This window comes from Mesitornis unicolor, unplaced genomic scaffold (genome assembly GCF_000695765.1).
Source record: "Mesitornis unicolor isolate BGI_N332 unplaced genomic scaffold, ASM69576v1 scaffold22469, whole genome shotgun sequence".
Lineage (NCBI taxonomy): Eukaryota > Metazoa > Chordata > Aves > Mesitornithiformes > Mesitornithidae > Mesitornis > Mesitornis unicolor.
In genome coordinates this window covers 83,228-98,086 of record NW_010205511.1, presented here as the reverse complement: position 1 = coordinate 98,086, position 14,859 = coordinate 83,228, and the positions used below count along the sequence as shown (strand labels likewise).

The 14,859-nt window shown below is 40.6% G+C and overlaps 1 protein-coding gene across 1 annotated transcript in view; it reads right to left on the bottom strand.

Moving 5' to 3' along the window:
• Nucleotides 1-4,849: 4,849 nt before the first annotated feature.
• FGD5 (FYVE, RhoGEF and PH domain containing 5) overlaps nt 4,850-14,859 on the bottom strand; it is an 84,698-nt gene continuing 74,688 nt past the window's right edge. The window contains exons 14-20 of the mRNA XM_010191451.1: nt 13,056-13,155; nt 12,308-12,445; nt 11,163-11,265; nt 9,298-9,425; nt 7,452-7,580; nt 5,688-5,836; nt 4,850-4,886 (exon numbers count right to left, since the gene is read on the bottom strand). Of these exons, the coding sequence (XP_010189753.1) occupies nt 4,850-4,886; nt 5,688-5,836; nt 7,452-7,580; nt 9,298-9,425; nt 11,163-11,265; nt 12,308-12,445; nt 13,056-13,155 (784 nt within the window). The remainder of the gene's footprint in view (nt 4,887-5,687; nt 5,837-7,451; nt 7,581-9,297; nt 9,426-11,162; nt 11,266-12,307; nt 12,446-13,055; nt 13,156-14,859) is intronic.

Sequence of the window (14,859 nt, the reverse complement as noted above, 5' to 3'; positions counted from 1 at the left end):
CGGGTGAGGGCGTCATGTCAGGCCACACCAAGCGCCTGTGCCGCTCTCCCTCCTCGCACTTTACCTTGTTCTTGCGTGGGCTTTTCTCCATGGGCCGTGGCTCCTGTAAGGAAGTGTTAATCTGCTCCCAGCCATAGTTCAGAAAGGATTTTCGTGGTGGTCTTTTTCAAACTTTCCCGCCCATAACGAGGACCTTTTAGCCCCTCCCTTCTGTGGCATGGTTGCCTCAAAGCTGCCGTACAAGAGCAGGAAAGAGACCCCGTGGAAGTTGCTTCTCGCCCAGGAGAGCAGATTGAATTCACCACAAACCAGAGGTGAGGTGGGAGATGTGCTCGCTGGCAGGGAGGGAAGGATGTTGTAGATGTGGAAGTAGAGAACCATTGCAGCGCAAAGTTGGACTGCGAGAGTTCCTGTGGCATAGGCCAAAAACCTCCTCTGGTCTGCTGAGGGTGTTGGCAGTAAAAGTATATAATGGTCAGAGGTTAGGGCAGGCCAAGAAGTACAAAATAAAAGCCAGATTTAAGGTTATTCATGTGTTTTAAATGTTTGGGATTTTCAGTATTGTAGAGCTCTGATTTATTTATTTATTTATTAATTTTAAATTGTCATTTCAGGTGCTTAAAATTTTCCTGAAACTTGTGAGGTAAATTTTAAGAGCAAAGCTGTTACCTAGCATGGAAGAATTCAGCAGTTATAAGTGACTGAGAAGGTTAAACTGTTTGGTCTTGTTAATGCCACATTAAATTTAAATCTCTTTTTTTAGTGTTAGCAAGTGATTTTTGAAGTATGAGTCCTTGTGCCTTGTATGTGGTTGGGCAGTGCTGTGGGAAGCTAGTGGCCTCCATGTTTTGGGGTTTTTGGCCTCATTTCTCCAGACTTGTCTTTTAGCAAAAAGTGGGCTCACTGTCTGCTCTAGGCCTTGCTGACTGCAGAAAAATCTCACTGCAGCCTCAGAACTGAGTAGTTTTATTGGTTTATTTGGAAATGCAGCTATTTAGCTAATGAAATGCTGTTTTATTCTGGAAAGAGAGGCAAAAAATTCTAGAAGGTATACAGGACTATGGGCAGTATCGTGGACTTGGTGTAGTCTGGGAAAGCAGGCGGTTCAGATCAGGCGAGGTCTAGTGGCTGTGTAGTCTTGCTGTACTTATGTTCTCTGATGTTCATGAGAATTGTATTTCTGTGTGTAGGAGATAAAACGTATTGATCCAAGAAATCATTGGTGTTTATCATGTAGTGGCTGTACTTGGAAGTGATGTTTTGTAGAGAATAAGCTAGAAAGGGGTTTTCATTATATTTAATAAATTTCATATAGGGAAATTAGTTGTTATTCATTAATGCTTGTAAAAAGCATTTTTAAGAACAATATGCAGCTGCTATGCATTGAAGACTGTGAAAAGCAAGAGCAATGCAAAAATCCTAACCCTGCCTCAAAATTCACCTGAAGTGACCTCTCAATGTGACATACATCATTATTACTGCAGGACCTGACTGCCTCTAAGAGCTGTCAGTATGGATAGAAAGTAATTCTGATTCCTGTGCTGCTTTCTTTAAGATCATGTTTGTCTGCTGGCAAGCACTACAGTTAATAACGTGGCAAATAATATGTGAAATGAGAATAGAGACAGCTACTAGGCAGTTTAAACTGTCCTCCAGTTTCTTTTAACTCTGAGTAAGGAAAGGACATAAAAATGTAATACTACAAGTAAAAACATGAAAAAAAATCAAAGCATCTTTATGTAAAATGTATTCCATGCCTTTCCATAGCATATAAGTCAGAAGCAAGCTGCAACGCTTTCTGTTGCTGTATTAGCACTTATTTGCCTCCACAAGCACTGCTATTAGCTGAACGTGGTTACAGCCAAAGTAGCCTTTATTGCTCTGGTAGCAAAGTAGGATGCCAGCAGGAAAAGCCAGGTTGGTATTCATAGCTGTGCTTTCCATCAGTCGTCGGAATTGGCTCAGGAAGGGCAGCAGTCCCAGGGCTTGACCAGCAGCACTTGTGTGGATAGCGTGGGATCTTGTCATGTCTGAACGCTCTCCAACTCTGAACTTGTACTTTGATTTGGACAAATAATTTAGTAACTGTTTAAAAACCAGATTTGAACTAAGTATATACTGTAAGATGTAAATACGAGTTGCAGATATTGGCTAATAATTTTAATGCTTTTCAGTAAGTAGGAAAATAAGCAGAAAAACAGTGAAACAACAAATGAGATCAGCTTGCATCAGAGCTATTCACTGAATCTAGCACATTGTGACATTGTGATTTTTTTTAAACATTTGTGAAGGTGTGGAACAAAATTCTGTTTTAAAGGAACAAGTTAGGAAGAAAGAGCTGTTTGTAAGTAAATGGCATATAGGAAACTGAGTACCTATATACCTTTATTCTGAGACCTTAAAATTTCCTAAAAGGTGATTTGAAATGAAGACAATTTCTGTCTCTGGTGCTTAGCTTTGCTCAAATTAGATTAACAGTTGGACTGAAATTGTGAGGACATTTTTTTTCCCCTTTTTTGTTGTCCTGTACTGAGACCATTTATATCTCTAACTGAGGTCGAGTTGACTGGTAGGAGGGGTTTACAGGAGGTAAATGCAGCATGGACTGAAACACTTCACCCTAGCAATTAAGTCTAAATCCTGGTTCTACCAGAAGGCTTCCACTACCATCTTCTCATTTGATGCTTTTCCTTAGTTTGTCAGAAAATTGGTTAATAGGTAACAGTAAGTGGACCTGCAAAGCTGGAACTAAAGGAGGTAAAAAATAATATAAAGAAAAAGCCTGTAGAACTGCAGTTATGTCTTGCTCTTTTATTTTTCCACATTACGTAAAACAATGTTTAATAGCACTGTATCTTATTTTTTACAACAAAATATTTTCATGTATTCATTTCCTGCTTATAACCAAAAACTTCATACAACAGTCACTAAATATCAGCACCTAAATCTTCATAATACTGTTGTTCTGTAGTGCAGTTTTGTTTTGTTTGGGACCATGGTTAGAGATCTTACTCTGTATTCAACATTGCCTTGGTTTTTTTGTCAGTGCAAAATGTCTTTAAGCGGGAATAAACATTTACAGTGTATTGGTAGCAAGGCCATGGTTCTAACATGAAACAAAGAGTTAACATTGATGTTCATCTATTAACTAAAGAATACAAAAGTTTTACTTCTCCTGTACTTGATTTCTGTGTGCATATGATAATCTACACTTTATGAAACTATCAGACTGAAAAAAACCCAAACCAACTATATTTTTATTTAGTGGTAGGTGGGATTTTTTGTTTTGCTTTGTTTTTTAAGCTTGTTTTTCCAGGTGATGAATTGAACTACCTTTATCGTTTTAATACCTTTAAAAATACAGACAATTCTAAACAGTTTGTTAGGGTCAAAAATTCAGATATTCATTAAGCTTCTTGAAGAAAGGGAAAAATGAAAGTAATAAAAATCCCCCCTCAATATATTTTAACGTGAATTCTTAAACATGGTATTTTTATACAAAGATATATTTTAATAATAAATGTCATTCTATTCCTCAGTCATATTATGACAAATGTAAGACACAGAACCATTTTATTGCAATGATTAGAACACCACTTCTCAACCTTCTTTATAAAAACAAAACACTTTAAAAAACCCAAAACAAAACAAATATCAAACAACAAAACAACAAAAAACCCAAACCCCCAAACTCCAGAGATGGGTGTCCTCAGCTGCTGTAACACAGCACAGCATCTTTGGAGCCACGGAGACACCTGGCTGCTGCCAGTCCAGCCCTGGAGGTGCAGTGCACAGCAGCCGCAGGAGCTCAGGGCGCTCCAGCAGCGCAGGGCCAGGCAAGCGCGTGCAGCCCACCAGCTCATTTCCAGTGGGGTGCTGCTTAGAGGGGTTAAACGCTGGGTGACATTTTTCATAACAAGAACAGCAGAAACAACAGGAGCTTTGAAAATAAAGACTAGACTATTTAAATAGATGATAAAAATCTTAACACTGCTAGGTAGACTAGTGTTAAATAAAAACTGTCTGTAGGTTTATAATAAATTAAAAATAACCTTTGGGTTTGAGTGATGCAGTATTTTGGGAGAAATGATATAATTCAGTGTCTGGATTTGTAGAGATACTGGAGTGCATTTCAAAGTACTGCTGTGGTATGAAATGAAAACCTTTACCATAAGTTATACAGTGATCTGTGGAAAACTATAAACTGAGAGTAAGTAATTATCCTGGATCGTAGCCACTGAAGTGTTGGTACAGGTAAACTGAATGAGTTTTTCGTTCATTTTTTGTGGAAGCAATTTAGTATAGGCGGGGCATGGTTTCATGCTGGCACTTGTTAATGGATGAGTAATAAATCAGGCCACAGAACTCCTTAGAAATATGAAAAAATGAAGCTGTAATTCCATAAAAATAATAAAGTGCTTTAAATGAGCATTTGTTGTTTACGACTTTGTTTCTCATTTCATGATACACATCAAAACCAACCCAATGAAATATGATAGTGCTCTCGAGTAAGTGAAACTGAGCCTGTTACTTATTGTAGTCAGTGTTTCCATGTATTCTTGTCGTGATGTTAGATTTAGTTTACTGTGGAATCAGAGGAGAAGCTTATAGCACAGATTGAACTTCCAGAGACATAAGGACCACCATAAATATTCTCTATTTTAAAGTTTCCATTTGAAAAAATGTGCATGTAAGAAGGAAGCAAAAAGAGCAATCTGGGAACAGTTCATATCCAGTGTAAGTAGCCAGTTTGCCTGAAATACACTGTTCAGTTTTGTAAGACAGAAGAGGGTTGCTGGGAATGTATAGAAATCTGAGAATTTATTCCAAGTCCATTGAGTGATAGCTGCTATAATATGGATGCTTCTTCCATGGCTTCAATCCACCTAAAAAGGGCAGGAAAGAAAAAGTGACACATATAAAATTATATGCATTTTAAGAACATAAATATTTTAAGAAAAATATTTTAAGAATGTAAAGCCTGAAGAGGACTGTATTTCCTATCTCGACTCTGAGGAACTATAGTTTTGTGATTAAAGCAGGGAACTGCGTACTAAGACTTGTGTTCTAGTACAACCTTTATCAGTAAATTATTTTAACATCTCAAAGATAGTAAAAGTGCTGTCTTAGAATAGGAAAGATGAAACCACTAAAGTATGTTTAAAAGCAAAACACACATGCATGCACACGCACAAACATATATAAATCAACCAACCAACCAACCAACCAGCAAACCCACAACCCAGAAATACTCATTTCCTTCCCTGTGTGTATTGAGGTACTGGCATTTTAATTACTAATTTCATGGCTATTTTATTATGTGGAAACAGTAGTGTTAGAATGGGAGATCTAAACAGTTATTTGTTGGTGAGGAAACTAAGAGATGGAGAAACAGAATGCATAAATCAGGTGAGTTTCTGTACAGTAATCACATTTGACAGATTTCTAGGCACGACTCTTGAGACTCAGCCTCCTCTTTACCTACACAAGGGAGCAAATTCTCCTTCCTGAAGGAGCTGACAAGCACCAGGTAGATTTTTAGTGTCACCCAGGCCAGTCACATGCAACTGGGCTTAATCAACACTGAATGCTGTTTGTTTCCTCTGTTATGAAGGCATTCTGAACTGAAGGAGAGGGAAAAGCTTTTGGACCCGCACACTGCCTGGTGTGGAAGTCTACCCCCATACCTCTGTGCTGAATTGTTATCCTCTGCTCGGAAGCTATAAAAGAGAGTCTGCTTGTGGTAGAGATGGAAAACTGTATCCATACTTCCTTCTTCCTTTTCTGGGGCAATGGTGAAACCCAGCAAAGGCAAACTTTCAGTGGCAACTTTGTCCTGAAAGCAAACAAGAAGTGTACCAAAATTTAGAGAGAAGGCTTATAACAGTTTGAGGGCTCTTTCTGAACACCAAATAACAACACAACCCTGCTCTGACAGGGCTGGAAAAGCAGTAGTGTGAATCTTCTGCTGGGCTGGTGGCTCTTAAACAGGAGCAGTGCCTATGTATTATGTATTAACTATGTGCTGCACATGTTTCTCTAGTCCTAGTCCTGAACTTGAACACTTCTTAAAGTCCAGTTCTTCATGATCATTGGCACGGGCATCAAGGTCAAATTAGCCATTACTTCAATGGCTATCTCTGACATAATGGTCTAGGAGGCAAACTACAGGTTACTGAGAGTATGGGACAGTACAGCAGCAGTTCTGAAAGCCTAAGACCCACTCCTGGTTATGTTCCTTTCAACCACTTTTATTTGCTGAGTCTTTCTGTTACCTTGTCATTTCCTTTCATATCATTAGCAACAGTGCAGAAAACTGCACTGTCTTAGACAGCACACTTGCTTTCCTAAATGCTGCTTTGGAATTTTTGAGCTTGCAATGCAATTTTTAATTCACTCCCAAGAAACATTCATGAATTTTGCTTACCAGACACTGCTTTGTACAAGTTAAAGAAAACAAGAAGCCTATTGCAGTTTAGCTGTTACTAATAGCTGCAGTTTTGGTCACTGCAGGTAATGTATGTAGGTAATGTTTTCTATGAGTGTATGTTGCCTTTGCCTTTGCTTTTAGAAGCTAAATTGCAAACTAGGAATGCAAAATGTGATTAGCTATCCATTGCTTTTTTTCCCTATTGTTGAACCAGAAATGATCACTTTCAAGGTTAGCAGAGGTAAAGTCTATATCCAGTCTGTACTGGATACAGAATTTGATGCTAATGTTCTGAATTGCTGGCCAAATCATGAACTCTTTTGTGCCTCAGTCCCCTCACCTCTTTAAAGGGGATAATGTTGCTTCACGCAACCATCACAGTGGTGATAAAAGCTTAAATAATTGATGTTTGCAAAGTGTTCTGAAGGCTTAAAGTACCAAATATTGCTATTGCAACAGTTCTTGCATTCTGTGTAATTTGTTCAGCAAAAAGAATTTTTATGCTTCTGCTTATGAAATCTGTCAGTTATAACCAAACTTTATGTCACACTTACTTCAAGTTTATTTGTTTTGCAGCTGTTCACAAAGGAGAAGAAATTAGGACAAATGTCCTATTTATACTTGCAAAACTGCAAGATTCTCCTCCCCACCAAAAAAGGATCATAGTACCATCCATGTACAAAATATCTGGCAGTTACCAAGTGCACCAGAGAACGCCTAAGGACCTTGAAGTCTTTAGGTGTAAATATGTAGACTGAGGATCGCAGTGGTTGACAGTTTATAATAGCGTGAATAGCAAACAGCGAAGGGCAGTTTGTGACGAGGGCTGCCGAGGTGCAGCCAGGGCTGTGGTGGGCCCCTCAGCTCAGGACAGCTCGCTGGGGTCTCGGTGTGCTAGGAGCGACTCTCAGAAGGGAGGCAGTTGTGAGAACTGCCATTTATACCTTCCACATTACTTGTGCTCCTGTAGGGAGTAAAGAGGGCGACTCGGATAGGAAACTGTTTGAAGATTGCACAGTACCTCGTTTGCTATGTAGGTGTAGAGGACTTTCCCTTTGATAACAAACCAGCGTTTCTTCCAGTGTCTTTTGCCTCCCTTACATCTGCTGAGGTAACCACTGATGGTAGCTCCCTCTTCTGAGGCTGCCACCTGGAGCAGGGTAGGAGAAATCGGCATTTGTAACAGCAAAGACTTTTCCCCCTCCTGATTATTCATGTTCACATCACACCACATAACCAGGTCTATGTCTGTGAAACGATAAGTAGACCATTAAAAATATTGAGACAGAAAAAATATGAGCTTGGTATTATGGTTCTTTTTAACTGCTTGAAGATTTCTGGTTAAACTTAATTCTTAGTAGCTCTGACAGAAAATATGCAGTTGAGTTATTACAGAGGTCAGCGAGTTTACAGCTGTTCTGAGAAGCAGAACTTGTTCCTTTTCCCAGATCTGGGGTTTTTTTGTATATTAAAAGTACATGCTTCCAAAAGGGAATTACAGTCTTGTGGTCAAACACTTTCAAGATGTGGGTATATTCAGGACTTTGCAATGGCTTTATATCAATTTATGTTAATCACTTGACTATGACTTGGTTTCAATTGTAAGGTAATATTTCTGAGAAGTTAACCCTCTCACAGAACTATTTTGAGATCCAAGTGCTTAATGTTCTTCTAGATCCAGATTTTGAGTAGATGGAACTATATACACACACAATGCAGAGTACATTATTAGTTGCAGTAGTAAACTGCAGTAGTATTGGATTTAGAAGCAAAGGGCAGAGATTCAAAACCAGGTTTTGTAGAACTGACAGAAGAGGAGACTGAGCAGTAATATAGCAGTGTTTTGCAGCAGAACAGAAATGCTCCAGGACCTGGGTAAAGCAAGTTAGGAAAGTTAGGGAGCCATGCCATTGAAAGAGAGTTCACGTTTGTAACCGCTTGCTGCCTCCTTGTGAGTGGAGAGGCAATGCTTTTTTCCTCATGGGGCTGAAAGTTTGCCTGCAGGTTCTTTTCAGTATTCGATTGGTGTGTTTGTATTACGTGCTTGTATCTTTTGCTTAGTTTCACCTCAGCACAAACAAACCTCAAGAAATTGCAGTGTCTCGACTGTACAATGAGTTCAGCAGGCTGTTAACACCCTGTTCTCTTTAATACAACAATAAATACCTGCTGATTTCAGTGAAGTGGGAGTCCCTTATTGTGCTTGAGTTCAGCCGGCAACTTAGCTACTTAGACTACATCAACATGATTGGCACCTTGTTCCTGGAAAGAAAACTAATATAGCTGGAGAGATCCTGGCCCCATTGAAATCAGTGGGAATTTTGTATACATTAGTGGGATCAAGATTTTACCCATTTGATTTGAAATAGTTTGGTTTGAGCTAGAGGGAAGTGCCTGGTTAACCACGTGTGCTCCTGAAATGACTGCCAAGGACTAGAGTCTATTCCCTAAGCGGTATTTCATGTCTCTTGAAATCAAAGTAAGATTTTGGAAGTAAAGGCCTTGTCAAAAAGGTAACTGGTCAACAGTGTCATGCTCTGTGGATACTTGTCATTGTGATCTGCCGCATTGTACTAGCTAGTACCTTGAAGTCATCTTATCTTGCTAAAGACTTCACAGGCTGATGAGCAAATTAAAGTATGCTGCTCTAATTGGGTTTCTTAGTGGGCTCAAGAAGCTTCTCTGGTATTTTCAGAGCTCAGAGTATTTTGTATTTTAAACACCACTGTGAAAAGCGGAAAAAAATAACTGCAGCATGAAAGTGCAGGGCATGGGCTGAGCCCACTGCACACAGAATACATTATAATGTAGCTGCTGAAGTATGAGCACGCAGTTCTCTACGGTTCCTTCTGTCAACTTGGTCCTACCTCCGTAAGAGCTGAAGGGATCTTCTTCTGTTTCTTAAAAGATGAATAATGAATATTGTGGAAGACGGAGAAGGCACTGTTTGAACACCTGGATGAAGTTGGAGGGAAGCTCATACTTAGTGGCCGCTCTGCAAGATAAAGAAAATACAGAAAGGGAAGGGGGAAATGGATGAATCGGTACATATCAGACTAGGGATAAGAGACACACAATACACTAATGCAAATGACTAAGGAAAATATGATGCCTCCTCCATAGCTGGTTTCTATTTTAGCTTTTCTTTGAAATTGCCTCCTTAAGTCTGATTATATGGGTGGATTTCATAGTGCCCAGGGTTAATGGTAATAATTTACAGCAGCTTGAAAGAAGCCTGCAAGAAAACTGACCAAGCACAAAACACAGCTTATTTTCGTCTATTTAAAAATCAGCATTAAGCAAAGGGCTTTTTCATCTATCCCCTCTATGTCCGGTGACACCTTTGCAGGATAGATTCACTAATGGGACATTCTTTCTGTGTGAGCCATTTTCCTTGAGTTCTGCATGGAGAGAGAGTTATTCTGTCTCTGTGAGTCTCTATTACCCCCAGTCTATATCTTCATGATCTCCCTTCTGGCAGCACATGTTATCTGGAAGCTCTTAGTAAAGCACAGCATTGATTCAGCACAAATCTCAGTTCTGTCTTCCTGGACGCACCGTGGTTTGGGGATGCTTTTGTGGCTGTTGTGACAGCATCCATTCATGTGTTTGCTTGGCTAGTGTGAATTTCTTTAATTCACAGGATCAAATTAATTCAGGATGAAAAAAGCAACTTCATCTGTCCCCACCTTTTTATCCTTGACAATATAATGTGCCTACTTTAAAAGACTGTCTACATGAATGGTTGTACAAGAACATTATTTTCTGTTCTCATAAATGTAACCCCTGCCCTCCATTTTCTCTTTGATTTGGATGTGTATTTAAACCAGAAAAGGGACTTATATAGTAGGACAATAATACAGAGTTCTAGTTAGGCAGTAGCTCTTCTGGTTTGATTTCATGCTTTCATCTATAACCAGATTAACTCCCCATGTAGAAAAGCTCTTAGTGACTCTGTACTTGACCTCAGCATTTCTTTTTGTAAAAGCTAAAATGTGGATGAGGACTGTGAGGAACTGTAAAGCCATTGTTTAATGGACAGTTCATTAGAAATTATATGGGGAAGAGCTATCATCTATAATTGCATCACACAATCGTTCAGGTTGAAAGGACTTACAAGGATCATGGAGTCCAACTGCCTGATTACTTGAGGGCTGCCCAGAAGTTAAAGCATATTATTAAGGGCATTGTTAAAATGCCTCTTAAACTCTGTCAGGCTTGGGGCATCGACTCCCTCTCTAGGAAACCTGTTCCAGTCTTTGACCACCTTCTGGGTAAAGAAATGATTCTTCATGTCTAATCGGAACCTCCCCTGACAAAGCTTTGAACCATTCCCAGGAGTCCCACCCCTGGATCCCAGGAGGAGAGATCAGCACCTCCCTCTCCACATCCCCTCCTCAGGAAGCTGCAGAGAGCAGTGAGGTTGCCCCTCGGCTTCCTCTTCTCCAAACCAGACAAACCCAGAGTCTTCAGCTGCTCTTCACAGGACATAGTTTTAATCATTATTCTGGTTTATCAAAAGGCCCTCGGAGCCCTTGGAGAACGAGGCTCGCTAAAACAGTTTCAGCTGCCATACAGCCTGGAATGCCAGGAACTGCAATGCACGTGCCTTATGTTTGAAATCAGAAATCCTCTTCAACAAAACACAACATGGTAGGCAGATCCTAAAGCTTCCCTATTATACAGGCAGGAAATGGATTTGTCAGTTTTGCCAAGAGTGAAGGAACCTTACCTCTTTTCTTAAGTTCCACATAGCAGCTATCACAGACTTTAGCTGCTTGATCTTTGAGGTACTTCATAGGGTACTTGCTTCTTGAACAATTTCGACATACGATCTGTTCCAATAAGGAGAGATGCACATAAATATAACTTAAATTTTTATATGTGCACATACAAAACAAATCCTCTGAGCTGGTTGGGCGAGGAAGATGGATAGTGGACCAAATATGGCTCTCCTCTAAAACTGTGGCAGTCAGGGTAAGTCTGCTGACTGAAATGTTATTCCTGTAGATTTACACCGTTGTAAGCCAAGTTGAATTGATCACTGTATTTGGTTGCACACCATTGCTGTGCCCATCTCCCCAGAACTTACACCTTCCCTACTAATGGATCACAGAAAGACCACTGTAATATTACTTCTGTTTTCATAGCTTTGTTAGTAACATTGTTTTCTTAAGCAAGCTTGCATGTTTCAACTATCCCTGTGTAGGTGCAGACTGATTTTCTCTGTGGAATTAGAAAAGAAAGATTAAGTAAAAGCTTTTTCATCCTAGCAAAAATTACTGGTAATTTGATAGAAAAAAAATCACTATGGCTAAAAGACAGCCATGGTTTAAAACAAGACTGCAGGTTTATGCGTATAAACAAATCTCTAGAGTCTGATAAAGGGACAAAACCAAGAAAGCTCATAGATCCCCATGGCTTCAGGGTAAAAGGCAGCAGCTCTTCCATGGAGCACAAAGGAAACTTTCCCTTTGGTCACTGACCAAACCATGCTCTACTGCTGAGTTTCTTCACTTTTCTTGGAAGGTAATTTTACTAGCTGTTACTAGGGACAGGACACAGATGAGTTGTGCTGCTCCAGAACAGAGCCTATAGTTTTAGTGTTGCTTCATTGTCTCTAGAGCTAGCTGTGTATCATATAATGGCTGGACTCAGCAACAATCACCCTGTAAGCCTTCAACTACTAGCCTTTGGGAAGGTTACTGTTGATCCTACTAGAGTCACTAGAAACTAAATTACTTAATTTAGCAAAACACTAACAGGTTGTGTGAGCTGTCAAATTCTGGTCTTGATGTTGCTACAAGTTTGCAGACGTTACAGCAGCGTCCTAGAGGTGTGAATTAAGCCTCCCTGAGAAGCTCACACAGCTCTTACCTTTCCACAGGCATGGCAATGATGTCTCCTCAAAGTGAGGGTAAAGTCACAGCCGCAGTTCATGCACATCATGACATGAGACACGGGTACCAAAGTAGGAGGCCTCTCCCCCAAGGGTATTCCAAGCCTTTCCCTAAGCTTAAAATCAAACAAGAACAAATGAAGAAGCATCCAGACTTCCAAAGTCCACTCGGTCAGCTCTGCTCCATCACATATGGTTCTCCTCTTATTTCAGTCTACCTTCACCTGCTGAGTTCTCCAAATTTTCTAATTCCTAATGCATCTTGTAAGTGAGGTACAGCTGCTTCAGCACTGAAAGACTGTGGCCTATCAGTACATGGCACTGTTAAAGCTAGAGTCACAACAGGTAAAAATTGGTCAGGCACTGATGCTATTCCCCATCATATGAGGGTCTGGTTCATTGTATATGCAGTGTAACTAATGGGTAGTTTTGTTTTCTCAAAATCTATGAAGTTTGTAGCTATTTTTAGTTCATCCCAAATAGTTACCCTTTGGGACAAAACAGTCATCCTCCAGAGGAACTCTTATTTATGCAAAGAACACAGAGTATAGAGTGTGATTAACATTTCAGAGGTGGGCCATGAGCTATAATGAGCTTCATTATTTAAGCTTGGCATACCACATTAAATGAAAATAGTAAGAACACCTTGCTACTAGGAACTCTACATTTTATTATCCCGTCTTTCCCTTCCTCTTTCAAGCATTGAAACACTTGGCCTCCTTTTACCTCCACGGTGCTGTGGAAAGTGGAAGCGTTGTGAGCTTTGTAGTCATCTGGGATGTGTCTGCTGATGCAGCTGTACCAGTCATCCCTTTCCAAGCAAGAGCTGTGGAATGAAATACAGCAGAGCAGTCAATGCCATGCACAGCAAGGGCTGAAACAAGCTGTTTCTGGATCAGAGGAGAAAAGCTTCACTTTATGAATGTTTGCTTTTCTACACTACTGCATTGAACTCGTAATTTTCTGACTGAGAACAAAACTGACTGTTGGACAAATTCAGTGGGATTAGTATAGGTCCATGGTCAGGACTGTGACTGAGAAGGAACTAAAGACCCAGAAAGTTTTTCACAGTAGTCTCTGACTTTGCTATAAGACACTCAATCCTAGATCACATAAGACAATATGAAATGTCACTTTCTGTCACGTCTGCTCTAGCTTTTAGGCACTATAGAACATGTAGAGTTGGCAGGGTTGCTCAGAGTAAGCGTGCTTATGCTCATCTCTACACTGGGATGCTTAGGTAATCTGCATGTTGGGAGATGCAGAAGTCTGTCACCCAGTAGAGATGTGAATGCTTAATTTTTCTCTAGCTCCATCACAGACAGTCTCCAGGCTCCTGGAGAGGCCAGAACAGCCAATTCCTGGAAGGGAGATCTGCGTTCCCTCCAGTTGCAGTTATGCACAAGCCAGCAGTTCCCCAGACTGGCCCCTAGATGCCCCCTTTGCACAAGGCGAAACCACGAGCGCTGTGCGCGTCTCTGGTGTCCCAGAGAAGCTGCAGCGCTCTCGGTGCCTGTTACTTCCCAGATGCATTCGCTGTGTTACAGCCATAAGCTGTCCTGCCTGTGTTAGCTGCTTTTCCTGCTGTGACTCCAAACTGTGCGCTTCCCGTCCATCTGAAACTGTGCACAGCTCTAGCTGTTCCCAGCATCAGTCACGGGAGGGAATGCGGCTCAGTGTGGTCTCCCCTCCCCGAGTCACACCAGCCACTCGCATTAAAGCTGCACTAGGCTTGGTTGTAAAAATTAGCAGTGGCATCATTGCCAGCTGCTGTTCAGCTGTGATTTCCTCACACTGTCCTCATGAAGGCCACCAACCCAGACATCTGAGAACAATTTGCCTTTTGTGGTCTTAAAAAAAAAGGGGGGGGAGGGGGGCACACAAAAAGAGAGGAAATGCCAGACTTTATCAGTGATCTCTGACTTAGCATCCCTCTGCATAATGAGCATAAGCCCTTGTCTGAAAAACACCAGCCTCTGTAAAATTCAAGAAGCCTGGAGCAGAAATTGGAGCAGAAACTGTTGAGCCAGTGTTCCTACTGCATATGGGCCAACCTCTGCAAGTCAAGGGTACAGGAGATAATCTCTAGCAAGAGTCACACTACTAGTCAGTCCTTATTACTCCCAAAATTACACATTTTAAGAAATCTGAAGATGTCTGTATCTTCCAGACAAATCATGTTCACAGCCTGCAAAGCACCAAATGAAGTCCTGGCTGCAACCTTTCTGTTGCGGATTCTTTCTTGGAAATTCTTTTCACTTGAGAATTAAGATATGATTTTTTTAAAAAAAGAAACAAAGGGAAAAACAACAAAGGAAATAATGGCCCATATGGTGGTGTAAATTACAGCCACTTTGGGAAAGACAGATAAGAGGGACAACCGGCTATTAAAAGCCTGATCTCTAACTGGCCCCTTTAACCTCTTCTCCACTTCTAAATGTGGGAATTACACCTGTCTGCTGATGAGTAAGATAAATTATGTCAATTGTCACTGGCCTGTTCTTAATTTGCTATTTCACTGGTTGCATGA